Source organism: Protopterus annectens, chromosome 7.part0, assembly GCF_019279795.1.
Source record: "Protopterus annectens isolate FY-2018-M chromosome 7.part0, PAN1.0, whole genome shotgun sequence".
Lineage (NCBI taxonomy): Eukaryota > Metazoa > Chordata > Ceratodontiformes > Protopteridae > Protopterus > Protopterus annectens.
In genome coordinates, this window is record NC_056739.1 from 1,878,023,178 (window position 1) to 1,878,045,983 (window position 22,806).

The 22,806-nt window shown below is 37.5% G+C and overlaps 1 protein-coding gene across 3 annotated transcripts in view; it reads left to right on the forward strand.

Annotated features, from left to right (window-relative positions):
- The window catches only part of NTRK3 (neurotrophic receptor tyrosine kinase 3), a 3,522,805-nt gene extending 3,501,143 nt beyond the window's left edge, over nt 1–21,662 (forward strand). For all 3 annotated transcript variants that reach the window (XM_044078359.1, XM_044078358.1, XM_044078360.1), the window contains one exon: nt 20,727–21,662. In XM_044078359.1, the coding sequence (XP_043934294.1) occupies nt 20,727–20,912 (186 nt within the window). In that variant the 3' untranslated portion in view covers nt 20,913–21,662. The remainder of the gene's footprint in view (nt 1–20,726) is intronic.
- The last annotated feature ends 1,144 nt before the right edge of the window (nt 21,663–22,806 follow it).

Here is a 22,806-nt window from a genome sequence, read left to right on the forward strand (position 1 = left end):
GTATTTGATTTATCTTCACCCCCAGGTACTAATATCATAAATAGTAAACTAAATTGGATGATCTTGAACCGATTTGATGAGGAAATCCCAGAACTTTAATATAAAAGACTGTACATAACCAGGGAAATCTTCAATTAAATCTTGCTCCATGGACATATTCAAAGGTCTTGACATGTCCGGTGTTTTAGTGGCTCATATCAAGAGATGAAAAAAATGCATGGTTATACCCCTGCTGATACTACCCTACCTACTGACATGTATAATGTAATGTGAAGACAATGAAAATGGCTGCACAGGAATATGGTCCAAAGTTATCACCCAGTTATGTCTCTATGATACATGACATGTCCAATTCTCAATGCAAGTCGGAAGCAATATCAGGCTTGATTTAGGAAGACTTAGAATGAAATGATAAAGGCCTATATAGAGCTACAGGGAAACAGATTCAATTTAAAAACAGCCATGATTATTGGGCTCCAGTGCAATCACAACACAGCAAAGAAGACCACAACTATAACATGGTTTTACCTTCAGCTGTCACTTGTTTCACTAAGATGGGGCTACCCAGACCAGGGAACCAATTAACTTGCCTAACCTGCTTATGATTCAGGTATGCTTTGATGATACCAGCTTACCGAAATTAAATAATGATCAATCACAGCTCAATTGGTTGAAGAACAACCAATCCCTTAATAATTCTAATGACCTAGCTACAATGATTAGTATGTCATGTGGTTCAGAAAAATTCTTGAGAATTCACTTTTCAGTATACACCTTGTAGAGTTTAGATCACATTGTTCATGTCTAGGTATTACAAATTAAGCCTACTGATACAAGATACTGTCTGAGCTGTGAAAATATCTGCCACATCTGAGGATATGTATCTGCTGAAGAGAAATATATAGCAAACACACACACACACACACACACACACACACACACACACACACACACGCACGCACGCACGCACACGCACACACACGCACGCACATGCATGCACACAGACACACACACACACACACACACACACACACACACACACACACACACACACACACACACATACATTTTGAACATTTATATTACCAAAAACTTCAAGTCTGCCACTAAAGACTTATTTTTAGGCTGGCATTAAAAGACAATGTGATTTATGTCATGAGGCAAAAGCTATAATGCCTATAAAACTGTGATAAAACAAGGAAATGAATTAGCTTATCTTTTTTAAAGAGATGCACCGCAGAGTTGTGAGCAACATTTTTTCACATACCTGGTAATGACCATATGTCACTTGGGTTTGCTTAACTACTGTATCACAAGTAACTTTAGCCCATAATGCAAGAAACTAAAAAACAACATTTCAGCAAGTTCTCTTTCACATAAGATATAAGCAGATTCACAAGCTGACTGATACACACACACACACAGACACACACACACACACACACACACACACACACACACACACACACACACACACACACACACACACACACACACACACACTGTGGACAGACTCACACATGGAAAGTAGCAAAACAAACAGTCAAAATATAAAAGGAACAAGTGTTAACTTCCTGTCAAGAATTATTAAATCTATAGGAAGCTTATGATATTGAAGAAAAAGACAAACCAAAATGGGCATTAATTAATTAATGGTAACAAATTCAAAGAATTTGAGTCTTTCCTTCAAATTTATACCACTGAAGTGCAAGCGAACTGAAATTTATCAAAGTAGAAGGTAACACATTTAAATTAAATAAAACAAAAAAAAACCCAAAGCAGATCTGGTGAAACTGTATGATTGATGTGACTTCTCGCTTCATTGTAACCTCCAAACAAGAAGGGTGTTAGTATTTGCAGGCATAGTGTTTGAGGCATACCAGTACTTTTTGCACAATGTTTGGTATGGCAGCATTCAGTATTAGGATTCATAGGCATGGCTCATGGTAATGAATACCAGCATACAACGTGAAGTCTATTTCCATGAATAATATATACGAATGAATAGTACACAATACTACAGATATCCCCAGTTGCTGTGTTCCATTTCTTGTATTGAAGTGCAGCACAGCACAATAGAGAAACTATTTTATAAGGTATATGACAATTGTGTGGACCTCATTATCATTCTGTTTCCTGCGGGGCAGTTCTCTGCCATCAAAGCTAACTACAGCTGATAAAGAACAGACTGCTATTCAGTATGACCTCAAAGGTAAGTTTATTAACCTAATATGATAAAGAAGGGATTTGGTGCTGTATACACTCTGATGATTTGATAGTGTATTGTCTATAAGCAATGGTATACGACTGCATACAAGGTCTTATCACATTATGTACAATTCCTTATGAACCACAAGGGGCTTTGTCACACAACTATACTGCATATCAGCCACAATCTCTGTTGTGTAATGTTTGTGATAAACAGCTAGTGCCTCCAGCTCAATTTATTTAATATGTAGGCTAACACAAATGTCACGGACTACTCATATGATGATAGCAGTCATCACATAACTGAAATCTGTGCAGAAATCTTTGTGACCAGACTCTCAGATAGGCAATGGCCACTACCTATAATTTTAAAATTATTCATCCTTCAATAAAAGTCAAGCAGTGTGGAAACATTGCAAGTTTCAAAAATATGAAAGAGAAACTGCCAATTATATAATGAAATCCCCCAGATATAAGCAAGAGAAAACAGAATATAAAATTATGCGCACCAAATTAATAGCAGCCTCATTTAATTTCAGACTACAGTGCTTGCGTCATCTAAACTTCTAATGTAAGTGGAATGTGTCACCTTCATGCAAGTAGATACAGCAGCTAGGATTCCAATTTGCTTTCAGTTCTCTGCAAATTAGCAAAGTCACTCTCCAGTGTCACTGTTAATAATCAGTTCATTGGAAGATTTCTAATTCAGCACAATACATTTTCACATCAATATCTTCAGCAAATGACTGCTTCTTGTCTATGCTGACTTAAATTTGTACTATATGATTTTATCTTTCATTGCTATGAGTACTGTAAGCAAAGGTGAACAAGGTGGCAATGACCACTTAACTGTAAATGCTTGGCATTCTTTATTTCTGATATTTAAAAAATATTCAGCTATTGATTAACACTACCTCGTTAAATGGAAAATGCAGCTCAAACTGGCTTAGAGCAATTATTTTTGTTCCCTTTTGAACTTAAATTAAAGGATTAATTTCTAATATATGTACAGCAAGGAGGCAAATTGAGACAGTAATATCTTTATATCTTTATTGTAAAATGGAATTCCTAAAAAATGTACCCCATGGAATACGCATGGTACACCACAGAATGGCATACCAAGTCCCTTTGTGTTTTGTAAAGACTGCTACACAGTGGGTCAAGATCTTGTACTCATTCTTAGCCTATTTTGTTGCCACAGTGTTCTGTGCCTGGAGCACACATGTAAATGTCCCCTTTACCCACACAGGATCAAATATGATTCAGACACACTGCACCAAATGTGCATGGTCTGGTAATAGTTGCACCAATGCAGCTGTTATAATCCTTCTTACTCTTAACTGTGTTGATTTCTCCTTCTCTGATGATATATTGCAAAGATTACAAAGCTAGGTCGACTTCAGTTCCTGAAAAAAAAAATCTTTATATGGCTGGAATTTACTACTGGCAATGGAGTTCCCTTCTTTTTCAAACACACCTGTCTGTGCCCCCACACAGTGATAAGGCTGAACCCCCCACCAATGATAGCTTGCAAATCACTAGATCCCCTCATTACTAGATTCCGGAAATAACCATATCTCTCCCATCATGCTTTTTGATGGAAAAAGCTTTACAAATTGATGCACAGTATTGCAGAGAAGCACACCAAGGAACAGCTTTGTCGTAAGATATGATCTAACATATCTTACTAAGGAGCTGCTCCTTTCTGCATTGTGTATCAATATTATGACAAGCAGCAATCAATGCTGTCAGAGATGTAGCTAGGGGGTGGGTGAAAACTGCAGCCGCCAAGGTGCAAAGTGTTAGGGGGCATCATCATCAAATCCTTTACAGTCGTCAGTACATGAATGCCAGTATTGCATTTGTAGTCAGAATTTAAGTGCTTTAGCACCTTGGATGTGGCATAAACTGTAGCAGCTAATTTCTACAAATAAGGCAAGCTGTTTGGTACAATTTAAAAGGAAAATTGAGCTTTTATTCTTTTTGTTGTTCAAGCCCCTAAGGAGTTGAGTGCTCATACCAAATTGTGACCTAACACTGTGATTGCTAGCTATATCTCAGCACACTGTTGCTCAGCTGCAGGACCTGTGTACTGTGAATGCGCATGTGTCACTCAAAGATCAATACATTCTGTATAATATTATGAAACCTTCAAGAGTAACTCCTTCAAGGGTAAAACACATGCATTACATACAAGCAGTAAGTAACCTCCCTTATCAAATAAGTGCAAATTGCATTTATACAGTCACCAGTTACTATCTAAATTAAATCAAGTTATTCCAAATACATTCATTTTTCAACTCCCTTGGGACTAATTCATGAAATTTCTAAATAAACATTGTCTTTTCCTTAAAATAAATATTTTTTAACATATTCCTTACTCATATTAGTTTTATATGCTCTACTTGTCCTGCACTAACTAACATTCTAAACAACTATGTTCTTAGTTGGTCATTATGAACCATTGACCAAAAACTCCTGCCTATCCACAAACCTATCAAATCTGCTGGACATTGTCTGTTCTTATACCATGTTGCTAAGGCCTGAAAGTCTTTGCCTCTATCCATTAGGTCAATACCCTCCCTCCCATCCGTCAAAACTATTCTGAAAGACTCCTAGCCAAAAGTTGACTCTGTTCTTGCTCAACACCTCGATAAACTATATCCCTAAATGTGGACAAATATCTATACATGCCTTACATCTCCATACTCTCCCCTCTTTAATCACTTCCTTACTTCTATAAATTTCTCTCCCCTGGCTTTCTCTTTAGATGTACCATAAGCCTGACTTTCTCTCACTTCATATTGCAATTCCTACTTGTATTATACTAACTTATCTTTAATTTCCTTAGAAAATGTCTAAAATTTCTCTAAATATCAAATCAGTGCCATAACTTGCATCTATTCTTAACCAACGTTTTCATATTTTGTATGCATTGTGTATTATGTATTGTCAATTATATATATAACTGGTATAATTTTTTAAACTATATTTATTTGTGTATTATTTTTAAAGACTGTAATGTTATTATACTTAAAATGTTTTGTAGTACTTTAGAGCTTTTCTCCGTGGGCCTCTGCTGAAAATGGGCTCCTACCCAGTTAGACTTTCCTGATAATCAAAGGTCAATAAATAAATAAACACTAATATGTTGTTCTAATATATAATATTATATACATATATGATCTGCATGCTACCCATCATTACCACAATCAATGACAGTTGACATAGGAAACGCCGCAAATAATGTGTTTATGCAGCTATACGCTAGGTTAGTCAATTGCCCAGTTCCTCTTGGCATGCTCTTTTTTCAGTAAGAAATATTTTAAAAATGGTGGGTACTTTTTTTATAAAACTCATTTATTTAGGAAGATGTCCATTTTTTGTGACATTTTGATCTTAAACAAAGGGCTGAAGTTTAATATACCTACCTTTGAGATCTTCCTTGGCTACTATATGAATTACTTTGTCTGTGATCCCTTTGGTTCTTTCCTAGAAAAGGGGCAGTTTATGTGTTAAAGCTTTGGAATGGCTAAAGAGATTAATGCTTGCCTTACAAGTGAAGATCTGAGCCACCATTACTGAACTCAATCTTGGCCATATCATAAAAATCAATGTCAGCTTGTTTGTGCCACACACGGCATGACATCTGCCTTTTGATTTCAAATTGCCCAGTCATCAAGCAGTTATCTTTTGTCCTCCATGATATCTTTACCCATCTAGCCACGGATGTAACCTTTTTCCAAGCTGATGAAAGCAAGAGGTGCAGAAATGAGGACTGCTGTGGAATAAGTGGCTGGTACAATACTCCATTCACAGTGTGGTGGCCACCACCTCACCTCTGCCTGCACCGCAAATGATCTTTAAGAAAAAGAAAATGGATAAAAGCAAAACAGCAAAACCCCAAAAAGAAAAGCAAGAAATGAAAAATAAATTGAAACAATAATAAAAAGAAATGTTGATATTAAAAAAAATAAATAAATAAATTACTGCTAGTAATACACTACCACCTGGAAACTGGTTTGCCTCTGCTTTCAGGCAGGCTGATTCCCTTCAATCTCCTATAGTGCTGTAAAACATAAAGCAAACATTAATGAGCATAGCATATCCCAGACAATGGGAGGCCATTTCAGCTGCAGGTACCAGGCCTACTATATAGTGTCAGTGCAACAACAAAAAGCTTGCAATAAAAAGGTGGTTCTCCCTCCCTGACCTCTTATTTCCACTGGCAGAGGCTTGCATCTCCTCACTGTATTGTGCCAGTGCTGCTTACAAGAGTGAATGGCTCCAGTAACATCGCTCACCGCTTGCATCTCCTCACTGTATTGTGCCAGTGCTGCTTACCAGAGTGAATGGCTCCAGTAACATCACTCACAGCTTGCATCTGCTCACTGTATTGTGCCAGTGCTGCTTACCAGAGTGAATGGCTCCAGTAACATTGCTCACCGCTTGCATCTCCTCACTGTATTGTGCCAGTGCTGCTTACCAGAGTGAATGGCTCCAGTAACATCACTCACAGCTTGCATCTGCTCACTGTATTGTGCCAGTGCTGCTTACCAGAGTGAATGGCTCCAGTAACATCGCTCACCGCTTGCATCTCCTCACTGTATTGTGCCAGTGCTGCTTACCAGAGTGAAAGGCTCCAGTAATATCGCTCACCACTTACATCTCCTCACTGTATTGTGCCAGTGCTACTTACCAGAGTGAATGGCTCCAGTAACATCGCTTATCGCTTGCATCTGCTCACTGTATTGTGCCAGTGCTGCTTACCAGAGTGAATGGCTCCAGTAACATCGCTCACAGCTTGCATCTGCTCACTGTATTGTGCCAGTGCTGCTTACCAGAGTGAATGGCTCCAGTAACATCGCTCACCGCTTGCATCTCCTCACTGTATTGTGCCAGTGCTACTTACCAGAGTGAATGGCTCCAGTAACATCGCTTATCACTTGCATCTGCTCACTGTATTGTGCCAGTGCTGCTTACCAGAGTGAATGGCTCCAGTAACATCGCTCACCGCTTGCATCTCCTCACTGTATTGTGCCAGTGCTGCTTACCAGAGTGAATGGCTCGAGTAACATCGCTCACCGCTTGCATCTCCTCACTGTATTGTGCCAGTGCTGCTTACCAGAGTGAATGGCTCCAGTAACATTGCTCACCTGCCTGGCCATCTGGTACCAAACATTTACTATATAAACAGGTTATCCTATTCCTCCAGCAGGCAGGCCCAATGCTTTTTGTGCACAGATTTAACTGGATTTTGCACTTCTTGCTGCATCAAGTGGGATCCCTGCCAGAGTCTGTGCTTACTGAGAGCCCTGCCAGAGTCTGTGCTTACTGAGGCCATGTTCATGGACTAGGTCCACTCTAGCATAAAAAAAATATAGGTGGAGTAAATGACCACCAATAGAGTACACTAAGTGATGCTCACAGAAAGAGTAGTGTGATGTCTTTTAACAGTGCTAAAATGCACAAAGTAGCACAATGAAAAATGACAGTGTGGCAAAGCCTCACATGTACATGCACGCTAAGCAGTAAGGTAACACAAGGTAACACAACAGTAAATCACAGTAGCAGTAGTGCAATATAAAGTGATATTTGCTCAGCCAGACTTAATATGTCTGCACACCCTAAATGACCTCCTAGTACAGAAACAGGCAATCAAGAGTGATAATGCATCATGTTATCAGGACATTTCAGACATGTTTGCTCTCAACCACCTCATTCATATAATAACTGTGCCATGAGTCTTGTTTTAGCACAATAAAAAATGTTGTCACCGTTTTGCATGAAACCACACTACAGAAAGCAACATAGATAAATAGAGTATACCAGCTTTCAGTGTGTGCTGCTATATAAGCAAAATGCCAGCAGATAGGAAGATGACTGGTCATGGATATCAGATGGTGGTGACCATACAAATGTGCATAAAAGCAGCAGATATGGTTATACCATGTGGCATAACACTGAAAAGTCCATGGCAGGGAGGTTACAGGTTGGAGGGCTATATGTGACTAGGCGGAAAGGACAGACGGGATGGTGCAGTACAGTCCGGTGGGATTCATCCTGACAGGGCACAATTAGGAACCAGGAGAGATAGCAAGCCTGCCAGTGAAGCTCAACTTGTCATGGCAGGACAGGTTTTTGTCCTTTTGAGGGGGGAGTGCTCAATCAGACAGGGCACAGATACGAGGGGATTCATCCTTTCAGGGAATAGAGAACTCATGAAGACTCTGTTACTCTCCTAATGCAGAAGTGATGCCACACTCTGCTATATGTGAACAGAATGACATTTTACAGTGAATATTGTTTCTGCAGTACACAAGGCACAGTCTGAGATACCTGTGCATGTCCTGTGGACAGACAGCCAGCAAAGCTAACAAGCCTGTAGTTGCCATATGATGTCACAGTTTACGAACAGTTATACTATATCAGCACATGAGACTGGAGTTACATTAGGGGTCATGGGCAGAGTATAGAGGCCATTGTCATCTGTAAACAATCATGCATACCTACAATGATCCATATGTATAACTCACAGGTATATAGGTCCTGGTAATGGACTGAAGGAACACCAACGTACTGGATATACACACACACACACACACACACACACACACACACACACACACACACACACACACACACACACACAAGCATGCACACACGCACACACAAACACACACGCGCACGCACGCACGCACACACACATACACACACACACACATACACTCATCCTTGAATAAGGTAAAGCAGGCAGAGCACTCAAAGACAAGATGTGTCAGTCTATGACCATAGTAACACAGCACAACAGGTGCATTGAAGGATCACTGCTGTGTTACTGCATGATTGGATCAAGGCACAAGAAGTTGTGAGAGATAGGCTAACCACTGTGTCTCGACCACCTACACAGAGTCTTTTTCACAAAGATGGAAGAATTCTTGCTATCCCTCACCAGTGTAAACAAGAAGCCTCTCATACATACTGGAACTTGGGTGTGGGAGATGGGCTGTTGAGTGTCTGTAGGGATTACCTTAGAAGACTAATTGCATATGCCATTCCTGTAGAACAGTGGCTTGCAGCTATGAATGGTTTATTCAAACAAACACATTTTATTTAGTTATTTACTTATGTACTTATTTATTTATGCATTTACTTATTTATTGACATTTGACTACAGGGAAAGTCCAACTGGGTAGAAGCCCATTTTCAGTGGAGGCCCAGTGGAGAAAAACTCCCAATTATTACAAAACATTTTAAGAAAAATAATTAAACAATCTTCAAAAATAAAACAAAACATCTGCACTTAAAATAATTATAACAAATTAGACATAACATAAAAACACTGGCTAACAATTAATACAAGGTATATTACAATCATTTAATATTTACAGACATTTTAGACAGTCTGTAGACAAATTAAAGGTAATTTAGTCTAATACAAACACAACTGCAATATGAAGTGAGGGGAAAACAGACATGGTGTATTTAGAGAGAAAGTCAGGGAAGAGATTTAGATAGCAGTAAATAAGTAAATGAAAAAGGCAGAGTAAGGAGGCATACAGAATGAAAAGCTTGTTTACATTTAGGGATATAGTTTATCCTGGTTTAGAGCAAGACAGAGTCATATTTTAATTAGGAATTCCTTCAGAGTGGTTTTGAAAGATGGGAGGGAGGGTATAGACCTGATAGTTGCAGGTAAGGAGTTGCAGGTCTTAGCAACCTTGTACAAGTACAGACAATGCCCAACAGATTTGCTAGGTTTGTAGATAGACAGGAATGTTTGGTCACTGGATCACACTGACTGACTGGGAACATAGCTGTGTAAAATGTTTTTTAGTGCTGGACAGGCAGATGGATGCTGGATAATTTTATAGGTGATAAGAAGTTGTGTATATGTTAGTTGATGTGATCATAAACAGAGACATCAGGGCTGCAGTAGAGGCACAGTGACAAATTACATATATGCTTCGGGGCTATGGATATGATTGGCATGTAGCAGATGTGTACCACATGGTGGTGAGAGTCACAAATATGATCCAACATTGTCTGAGGTATGCCACCTGTATGCAGGCAAATGTTCTACTGAGAGAGGTCCTATAAAAGCAGTAAAGAACATTCCAGATGTCAGCTGGTCACTGGTGGCTGATGACAATGGCAGCAGGAACCCTGCTGTTTTTCACTGGGTAGGTGGTTGCCATTTATAACTTCAGACTAAAAGATTGTTGGTGTCCTGAAAGGGAGGCCTTGCTATGAGAAGTGAGAATGTGAGTTCTGCATTTTTTTCATTTTCTGCTTCTACTCCAAGTCTTTATGTTTTGAAAATGGTGTATATGTATATAGATATAGATATACATATAGATATAGATATAGAGGTCTATCTATGTCAGATGATCGACTTTCTGAAGACTCAAGAAAATATCAAAGAAACCATGTGATTGAGTTTCCGAGAATTCAAACATGGAAAAGAAAAATCTATCTTTTTTACATTTCTGCAGGGGGGCAAGCCCCCATGCACCCCGACACCCCTGCAAATTATATATACAAACTCTGAGATAGCACTACAGTGAGGAAAAGGGTAAATTTTCCGATCCTCATTGTACCGCAATCTCCATTCAAAAGCATTGGGTTTTCAAACACTTGATCGTATTGTCTTGACCATATGCAATTTGAGTTTCTGAAAACTCAGTCAACTGATAGAGACCCAGATACAGACATAGATATAGATATAGATATAGATATAGATATAGATATAGATATAGATATAGATATAGATATAGATATAGATAAGTAGTTTGGGAGTGTTGGGAAGGTGAGGGCTTGCCACACATTAGAGGTGCTGTGGTCCTTGCTAGATGAAAAAAATGAAAATCATGACCTTTGGTGTGTTGTTGTTCAAATTAATGACCCCTGAAATTTTAGATATTTTGGGGTAGAATAATCACATGTCCATTAAACAAAACATAACTATTCATAGATGAACCCATGGTAACATGCACATAGCAGAATTGGATAAAGGAGAGGCACTGTCAGCAGGATAAATGAGGAAGGCACATCCACATAATCCATAGCCAATCTGATTGTCGCAAGTCAGTATGAATCTCTGACATCATCTTTGCTCAATGAAGGTTGTCCTGTCCATGTAAACTCCACCCAGGCTACACAAATGTCACAACCACAGATGCATGTATCCAGCATAGAGGGATAAGGGAAGGTTGCCATTGCCACCATGACTCCAGCACTTTCCTGGAACTGAGTGCTGCCTTTGGCATCGATCAGTGGATGTGCAGATCAGTGATCCAGGCACAAATGGCTAGTACTTACAACTTGCCAAAAACGCTGATCATGCTGTGTGGCCTGAGTGGGGCTCATCCGAATTAGAGGTCATTGTAGCATCGGTAGATGAATGTTTTTTAATCAGATATTTAGCATCATCTTTGCTTCCAACACAATGAGCTGTATTTCAGCAGCATGCTTGTGAGTACTTTCCCCCTTTTCTTCATTGTGGTGCAACCGTGGAGTTTGTGTGCATCATTTTGAGGGGAGGGGTGCCAGGCTGACACTCCCTCATATGAGAGGTACAGTGGTACATGCTCCCTTGCTAAAACATATTTTGGATACATATGATTTTATTGAGCATGATTTGATCATTTGTAAATAAAATATGGAACCTAAAAATCCTGTAGGGTCTGCAGGGCATTCCACAGCATATGCAGAGTGGCATGGTGTATAGTGACCTGGAGCAGACATGCCTGTTAAGGGTAATGGTGGCTTGATAGACAACCATTGGTGCTTAGATGAACATGTCGGTTATTAGCTTTCATAACCATGCTAGGGGATGGAGGCAAAATGCACAATCACACACCAGGCTTATGCATTATGCAGTTTATGCATGCACTGTTCCAGAGATGGCATCACACCCAGGTTCATGGTTGATGCTCTCATACCTCCACAATCAGAACACCCAACCAGAAAAGCAAACCAGGATCTTGCAGTTAAGTACTATAATGTTTCATTTTAGAACAGCCATGATTGACATCTACCTGTGTCCATTCTTTGGGCTGAGCATGCCAGCCTTCTTCTGGAATACTTCAACAGCGACCATTGAACTGCTTCTATTTATGCACCTGGCTTGGTATGCCATCCTTTCATAGGATTTCTCCATTCCTGACAATGCAAGGTCAAATGATACAGTCAGACAGCATTCTGTCCATGGGTGCTCTGTTCCCTCACTAGAGGATGTGATCCCTGACTTTGTCCAGACTGTTACCATGTGCATTGCTACCATATTCACCACCCAAGACTCCCCCACCTGTGCTATTGCTGATGTCTGTTGCTGGTTTTCTACACCTCACAGTACAAATGATGAAGACTGTGCCCTGCCCATTACCTTAGTCTGTGTGCTTTCAGTCATTTCTGAGGCAAACATTGGCGAGACAATACACCTTACTGCATAGACTGGGTATGTTGTTGCATGCGTACTTTTCATTCTTTGCATCACATACCTTATAATTGTAGATCAGTGACTATCTGTTTGACAGTGATATGATATATTGCATTGGCCTCTGCCTCAAAAGGGGTCTCATTGGGGCTAGTTCCTCAACTGTCTCGTTTTCAGCAACTGACACAAGTATGTCAGGTGAGTGCTACAGTGTCTCCATTTTGTAACTGTTTTTATAGGACCGTAATTTTAAATATGGCACGGACTACAAATATCTTCTTGCAGGTCTCCAGGATATATTGCAGTATACCCTAAGATTCATTCATGCCCCAGAACCATACCTGCATTAGTTCAAATTCACATTTTAAAATGCTACATGCCTGTGACAATGCAGTTTTATATGTCATGTCTGCCATGGTCTAGAGACTGTTGATGAGTGTCATCAGCCATGGCTCACAGGTGTACCCCACAGCATCTGGAACACACACCAGTGGACACCTTTTTTAGTGTGTTGCCACCTTCATTCTTGGAACCAGACTATAAGGATTTTTGTTGCTGGCAATGTGTGCATCTACAAACTAATTGAGCCTGTGGAAAGTCACCCTGCTTGAAACACTAGTATGAATTCCACATGTTCAAAATATGGAGCAATAGGAACTGCCTGGATAGTGCCTAGAGACACTGTTTATAATGCCATGTGCTCTGCACATGACCTGGTAGTAAAATGAGTAGAATCCCTTCTGTTTGACAAACCAGACTCCATATGGAGCAGGTGGGGCTTGATAGCAATGCAGGTGCAGTCAGTGAACTTCCGGATCTCAGGGAAATGTACTGTCTAGAATGCCTGAAAAATGGTGAATGTCTTCTCTATAGTCCATGGAAGCCAAAATATGTTCCCCCACATGCTGCAGCATTATAGCAAAGGACTGATTTAGGTTTCATGATATTAATACCTGCAATACTCTTAATATGTCCACTCTGATGTTGAAAAGCCCCCATAGTAAGGGAGTATAACGTTACACCAATGAGAGGAAGGCACATGCCTACTAGCTCTTCTATGACGTCTCTACCTTTATGGTAGCAGCTGGCAGCATCCTAGTTGTGGAGCATATGGTATATTAGCGCTGGTGGACGTTTATGTGACATGGAAGGAACAGATAACTACATTTTTCACATCAGCTCCCAAGTCAGCCACTAACATATGCTGATCAGCTACAGCAGGTGCTTATCCTAGCATCTTAATGAAAGCAGTACCCAGCACACCAACAATAATAGTGTTCATCATGTGCCATTATGTTTAAGTGCCTGAAATATGGACCAGAAATATAGGATCTGAGAAAGCTGTTTCCAGTTCATAAAGTTTGGTCACACTATAAATTTCACAAAAATGTTTCATGTTTTCAAGAACTTTGGTCAGTCTTTCTTTTCTGTCTGGACTGTAAAATATGAAGACCAGTTGAACATAGTTACAGCTCTATGTCTGTGAATTTTCACTACTAATTATTTTTCTGTACAGCAACTCATGCTTAATATTATTTTGTGATGTCTGGGACCCATCTGCAGTGTACTTTATAATTATCAATTAGTTTTCCATCTTAACATAATTTTCTATCCTATATAGCATACAGGTTTAGCACATGCTATAACACTATTCAAGAGAATAGTATCAAATATGTATAATCTGTATGATATTCCACTTAAACATACAGCTTATCCTTTGTAATCTTGTTGGACCCTCATTATATATTTTTTGCATTGATAGAAGAGTTGCATGCTGTTTGTTGACTGTTTTATTCCTAATGTAGACAATGGTTCAGTTATCCATTATTATCAATAAAGATCATGCCACTGATAGAAAAATGACACTGTTCATTAAAGTTGATCACTATGGCTTATTGTACTTATTTTATACATATTGAAATCACACGTCCATGGCCTCCATGTATGATTTTGTCATTTGCATATGACATCTGTGTGTCTCTGCTTGTTAATCTATTTTATGTAATGCAGTGCCCTTTTTGTTTCTAAATACTCCCTAAAATACAACAGTAAGAAGTAAGTATCCTTAATAATGTAGATGGTAGAATAAACATAAAGTGTTAGCAAAAGAAAATGATAGTAAGGGTGCATAATATTACCTACATAGAATTATGATATTATAAATCTATTTGCTTGTTAGTATAATTGTTATACAGAATATTATTGTTAGGTAAGAAGTTTAATTCAGGATAAATATTAAACAAAGCTGTACACAGAGCTACTCTTATGTAATAAAAGTTACTTTAACAAGCAGTATCTGTTTTTTTCGCTGTTGCTTAATAGTTCAATTAAGCATTAGTACCAGCATTGTGACATGAGCATCTACAAAGCAAAGTAATTGCTTGATACATGTTAGTTTAGTTGTATTATCAATGCTGTTGTCTATTTGGAAATTGTTAGCTGGGAAAGAAAAGCAGGACACACCTCTCACTCAGCATGAGGCTATCAGTCTGCATGTGTGCAGTTCTGAGGGTACAAAGCAGCCAAGTGGTGCAATAAAGAAGAATACAAGCAGGCAGAAGCATAGTAAGGGTGGGCAAAGGAGGCAGCTACACTAGGCACAAGGTGTTAGGATGCATGATTAGGAAGTGCAGCTCCTGCATTCTTTTTTATCTACAGTCTTTTCTGAATGCAAGTATAGGAATAAGAAATGCATTTTAACTCTTGGGATCTGGCTTGTAGCACCATGCCAAACTAAGATAGCAGACCCCATTTTTTTTGCTCCTTAGCATAAGGGACGGGGACTGGTTCTGGATGTTAGATCAGCCAGCTACAGCACTGCAAGTAGTGTGTGTAATTTACTGACTTAAAATAGTAACCTGGAACAAGAATTATAAAATGTAAAATCTGCATTAGCACTGTAGTTATATATTACTGTAAAATAGGTCAGTAGTCTTACACAGAAACAAAGCAGTAGTAGCCAAAAGTGATATTGACTGGAGAAACAAATATGAATGATGTATTGGAAGGAGGTCCACTATGAAATTTTAAAAAGTCAAAATCTTGAACATCAGACATCCCGATGCTCAGATGTTCGAGATTTTGAAATCTTGAAATGCAAAAAAAAAAAAAAAAAGTTAAACATCACGTTACTGCAGGGGACAAGCCCCCCTGCACCCTCCCCCGAGTGGGGGTCTGCACCCCCCACACCCCCTGCTACTTAAATATAACAACTCCAAGATTGCACTGCAGTGAAGAGAACGGTAAAGTTACCATTCCACACTGTTGTGTGATCTCAATGGTTTAACTTCGAGATTTCAAAATTGTGAACATCGGGATTTGGGATTTTGAGATTTTGAAATTAAGAAGAGTGCAAGGTGGCAGTCCAGGTTAACAGTATATATGCATATTGCAAAAGAGTAGTCGTTTGTGGAGCTAAGCAAGTAGAGTATGTCAGGCTGTGCTTCTTATGACATATCTTAGTTAAAAGGTAGCTAAGATGTTCATGCATTGTGATGTGTGTGGGGGTTGCTACAATGATTTCAACCTCAGGATAAGGTTTCTCAAACAACTTCTGTCAATTTAGACTGTTGTCTACTAAACATTAAGCAATAGAGTATGTTAGACCAAATACCCAGGAAAGTGTAGTATCAGACAACAGTGCTTGCAGGTAGCTACCTCTAATATTACAGCACTGCAATGGAAAGCTGACATTAGCTAACGGCAAAAAAGTAGTGTAATGGAAGGTCCTAAACATATATAACTAAAATAGGTACTTTGCTTAGTGTAATGGTCGAATAATATGTCCTGATTATATGCGATTATCTAATCATATGACACAGTGGTATTCACTGAATGAATCATTGCATTAAAATATAATAACAGCTGTAGGTGATCATTAGCCTTGGAAGAACACAACGGAAGCCTCTCCTAGTCATGTGCTGCATATACAAAAATGCTAGACCTGCACAGCACAAGTACTAGCTTCAGAAGGCAGAACACAAAAATATCAATACACATTAATGCATATTGCTCTAACAAAACAATAGTACCATATATGAATCAGTAATATTCATTGAACGACTTAATAAACATTAGTAGAATATAGGCAGTTTAAGTCACAGTCAGCCTTGGAGAAATACAACACAAGCTTCTAGTAGTAAAATGCTACAAAAGAAAAATGTTAAAGAGAGCAGATCCTAGGTTCACCTTATCTAGAAACACATTTCATAATTTCTGTTTTTCCTGACTTCACTTTCAGTCACAGTTTACTATTCACTGACTGATTGGTGTATTAATATTAGATAATAGTTTGATTGATCTGTTCCAAAGATGCTTTTCATTTATTACACAAGACATATGACTAAGACATCCCAACTAAATTTTATAAACAGATGCAATTATAGATTAAGTGCATTAGCATACATGCAGCATTTGATATTAGAGATGTAGAGGAAAATGCAAAAAAAAAAAAACAGTTATAGACAGAATCATCAAATGACTGCATTAGCAGATATACAGTATAAAGCAGGCAGTATTTATGTATAGGTGGAAAAAACATAGCAATAACCAATGACTGGGTGCGGTATACTTGAAGATTTACCCATGGCTGGTGTGAAGTCTGAGTGACTAAACAAAGTCAACCATGGATAAATCTTCAATATATCAGACCCAGGAGATGGTTATTGTTATTATACATCTGTATTTAACTAAAAAATCACTTACTTTTCTTAAATAATGTCTTTGTGTAACAGTGTAGTGGTGTTCTTACACGTTGTTTCCGTATCCTGTGGCTTTGTTGATGTACTACGCATGAGTATGAGACTTACGTTGCTATGCCTACAAAGTACATCAGAGCTTTGGAAAGCAAGCAGCAGAGATGGGAAGATCTCCATTTTTTTTTGTAAAGAAACTGTGAAATTTGGACAGTTTGGATGTACAAGACAGGGCAAAAATACAAGAAAAATCAACTTTCTTTAGTTTTGTATATCTTACCTGATTTTGCTTGTATTTTCTCTGCCCTCTGTATCTACCTCAAGAAAACTGCAAAGGCTTAACAGAAGAAAGTCTGGGCCACTGTACTTTTTTCTGCTGGTATATACTCAATTTACAACAGGCATGCTGGTTGAGCTAATCAATCAGTGTGCACAGTTTTGAATGTAAATGACCTGTCATTGTATAATAACTATTATTCAGAGCATATAGCAGAAATTGGATCATAAATACAACTAAATATTGCATCACTTTATAAATCATGCACAGTGGTGTATATACAGCAGTACTATATGACAACATTACTTTGCTTTATTTTTACCTGATGTAATCCGACATCAGATATGGAGAGGAATGGTCCAGAACTGTGAAAGAGTTTGGCTGTGATCATTGAAGTATCTGCCATTTTTGTTATTCTTTATGCAAATGATCCTTTTTAGGTACATCCAACTACAATCTAATGTATGTATGCATGTACGTATTTATTTATTTCCCTTAGATTGTTGTAAGTAGCTTATGGTACTTTGCATTAAAAGCTATTTTGAAAAGACACAATAAAATTGGAAAACTAGAACAAAAACGCGCAGTAAATATGTTTCAGAATAAATGGACATATTGTTAGAGTAGGATTCCCTCAAAAAGACAGCTAAAGTTTTTATCTAATCTATATAAAACTTCATAACAGTTTAACTGGTATCTCATGTGATGATAAGTATTCTTTTCACTTTTTTACAGTCAAGATTTTTTTGATAGATTTATTTGGTGTCCAGTTTCCGGTACTGTTTCTATTTATGCCAATTAATTCTTTAAGCATTATTGTCCTTACATCTCCTCTTCTCAGTAGCAAACAATCAAACCACTTCAGCAAATGACAGAATTTGTTAAGCAAAGGCAAGTATAACCAATATCAATAGCAAAAAACTCTTCCTTTATTCAAAATGTTACCATAATATTTGTTTACCTTAATTTATCTAGTCAACATATTTCAGACAACCTTTATTTAGCTGTTTTGTAAGCTCTCTTCATTCTACTTCAGTAAACTAATTAGTTTATTTCCATTCAGATCTATCTCATCACATTGCTTGACATTTTTCTTAAAAATGATGACATACTTATGGAAAGGCAGTCTGGAACTAATTGACAGATTTATCAACTATAGGAATAGTTCTACAACATTTTTAAGATTTACTTACAAAGTGAATTGGAAACATATAGAACATGTGGATATATGTCTTTGCAAAAACCTAACTGTCTCCTGTCTTGGTTCTACAATATTTAGGAAGAAGACATATTCTAATATTTTTTCTTCATTATGATGGCTATTGCCCTATACATCAAAAAAGAGAGATTGTTAAAGGACAACTGGTCAGATTATCAATGATTTCTAGTGACAATAGGAACCACACAAAGGAAATTGGCATATTATTTAATATGTTTAAAGAAAGAAATTATTAATAAAATGTGTTACTCAGGATCAAAAAAGAAGTACGGAGTAAACAAAGAATAGATATCAACTGATTTTGAATTGTAGTGGCAGAGGCTTAAATACTATAAGCCCACAGACTGAAGTAAAGATGCCTGGTGATAGAAAATACAAGCTATGGTAATTCCTTACAATCATAATGCTCAAGGTTTGGTGAGGATTTTGAAGGATACTTGGAATACTGTTTTTTCATCTGATATTAAAGTCCTTCTTGTGGGATCACCGCAAACAGTATGTGCTAGGGAACAAAACATTAATGGATGTTGGAAAGTGCAAAACAGAATGGGACAAGCACCTTTAAATGTCAAATGGGTAGATGTGGTGCATATAGATTTTATAAATGTATTAATTATGGTCCCTATGTTATGGTCATCCATTTCAACAGGATGATTTCTTGTCCTGGTAGGCTGGACTGTAATGCAAAGCAAGTGATATATTTAACTATGTGCACATCATGTCCTGCATATTATGTAGGAAAAAAACATTAGGCAATTAAAAGAATGTATAAGTGAATACACAAGGGATATACAAAAAAAATGTAACTAATGTACTTTATGTACACTCCATTAATCGCCCCAATTTTAACAGATTTATTTTTCTTTTTTTTTTATAGTGAATAAATTAACAGCCAGAGGTAGGGGTGGTGACCTTGAAACTCATTTAGAATGCAAGGAGGTTATTTGGCAGTTGAGACTCAATGCCAATACCAAACCAGGTCTGAATGAAAAGATTTCAATAATTCCAATTTTAAAATTAAGAATGGATCAAATATAATAACTTTGATTAGAACACAATATTTTTATACATTCTATATTTTATAACATATTTTCTCTTACACACATGCTTAATATTACTTAGTTTTTAAAGTACTTTTAATGTGGTTATTAGAGTCTTTGCATTTAAAAAAAAAGTAATATTCATTCAATGCTTTTCCATTGGTGGCTGTTGTGGTGTCATTGCTTTGGAGCGATATTTAAATGTATTGAGGATTTGATTAGTTAACTCTGAAGAAGCCTAGCATTGTCTTGGCAAAAGTGCTTAGTTTTTTGTTGTAATAATTAAATGTGATTTTCAGCCTGTACATTGCTGGCAGCACTGATCTTTTGCCTTGTTTTATTGTTTTGTGGAAGTTTTTGTTAAAATGAGGCAGTTTTATCTAGTGGCCTAACTTAGTGAAAAAAACAGGCATAAGCATTGTATATTAAATATATACAGGCACTGTATCATAAAAAGGAAATGTAGACAGATTTTAAGAATCAGAAAATATGTATATATTCCAATGGATTTTACCATATATCTTCACACTAATTAGGATGTTTTTACAATTTTGCTATTGAATATTATCTTATAGCCTTTGTGGGCTACATCTTAATATGAAGATGCAGATAGCCAAATCTTGAGGTAAGCTTACTTTTTTCTAAACCAGTAAGAGAAATTGAATTTAACATTTATAAGTAGATAATAGAAGAAATGTTGGGAAATTGTGGTATAATATATGACTTTAAAGTTAACGTTGCCATTTTAAGCAGTAAAGGACAAAATTTGAAAATTAACTAAATGGGGAAGATTACATTTATCTTCTATGTGATACTTTGATAAATATTTATGTGTTTCTTTCTTTTTCAGGTAATTGAATGCATTACCCAAGGCCGTGTTCTGGAACGACCAAGGATTTGTCCCAAGGAGCTCTATGACATCATGTTGGGCTGTTGGCAAAGAGAACCTCAGCAGAGGCTAAACATCAAAGAAATATACAAGTTACTGCACACCTTGGGCAAGACCTCACCTGTTTACCTGGATATCCTTGGATGATTGAGTTTATTGCCCTTCCAAAAAGTAAAAAGATTTTCCTTAATCCCTCAGTAAACAGCTTCATATAAGAATGAACTCAAGTGCCTGCTGTACCCACAATACTAAAACAACCTATAAATCAAACTGGATTTATTGTTTTATTTTACTTTCTTTTTCCAAACCTGCACATAACTACAGAAACTGGTAGTATGGAAGTATCATTTTTATGGAAGAGAATGGAAGTGAAATTTTAAAGAGCTACTTGGACAACTTGCTTGCCAAGAACTGGATTTGGTATATTTTTTCTTTGCTCTTTATTTTTTATTTTATTTACTATTTAGGGAGTTGTTGAACTTTTCTTCATGACTACAAAGACAAGCCTGAGGATGGAGACATGGGAAATGTACTGCTTAAGGAAAGACATGTACTACCTAAAATTTCCCCCTTTCAGATGGGCATTTAGTTGGATGTGGCTACATCCTCTTGAAAGTACATCACTGGACATTGTCTTAGTGTACTTTGCAGCCACTTATATATTGCTTGATTAAGTGACTGGATTGCTTTATTAAGAGACAGACACATGTCTTGATAAAGGCAGGAAACTTGCAGTCTGTGTTACTTGTAACACTACTGAATAACATATTCATCAGTTTTTAGTAGTAATGCTGGAACAGCTGGAGAGTAAAATGAAAGTGATTGTTTAAAATGCAATGTTTGAAGATAGGTGAAAGATCTCACTGAGAAAGAAGACCCCCCCCCCACCCACCCACACACACATGCACATTCATTGCCTGGAACTATATATCTTCATCTGACAGAAGAACTGAAGTCAAGGGAGAATGCAAGTGTTTGAGAGTTACCATTGGCAGTTATGTCAACATGACTAACGGAACTGCAGGAAAAAATAATGAAATGCCCAGATGGGTAATTAGGAGGGCATCTGTATGTGAGAATACTTCTTCTGAATGTTTGGTTAAAATGAAAATGCCCCAATATGTCTTGATAGTAAGAGAGAAAAAAACAAGGCCTGAAAACAGTTGTACAAAACTATTTATGACTAGAGAATGGGCAGGTTAGTACAAATAAAGAGAAGAATTCCAGTATGGTGAAGCAATTCATGGCAGGTTTCAGAAGAAAAGTCTGGGGAAAAGGAATGTACATTTTGCAGAGAAGTGAGGGAAGAGACAAAAGTATAGAGCTGTGAGGTTTAATCACTAGAAGGTGCCTGGCATAATACATGGGGAGAGTGCTTTCCATGTCTGTAACGTTTGCAGTAATGCAAGCTGTGATAAAACATTGTAAAGAAGGTTCTAGGATAATAAAAAAGAAAACAATCCTAATCTTCTTCACTGAAAGACTAGTAAATTGTGAAAACTGTCCTACACATACTACAGAGATAACAAAGCTATCTACTTAGCACACATTTTTGACTCATGAAAATAACCCATTGGGGTTGTTAAAATTCTGGCAACCATCAAGTGAATGTAATTTCATGTTTTTCAACAGCAGTTGCAGTAGGACAAATAACTATTTTGTTGACTACTTCTGATAGTCTGTTTCTCAGTAAAATCTGATATATGCCAATGTTTCCTTTTAAATTAACCATGAATTTTACAAAAACTAACAAAACTCTCTTTTCTTTTAGTTTATAATGCACTGAACACAAATAGATTTTGGGATGGATATCATTAAAACATTCCACTAGTACATGATATCTCATCCTTATACCACTGAAATCAATCCTAGTAAAATGTAAGGAAAATTATATTAAACTTACTCTATAAGCATTCACAGCCACTTATCCCCATCCACACATACACACAATCATACACAGTTACACACACATACACACACACACACACACACACACACACACACACACACACACACACATACACACACACACACACACACA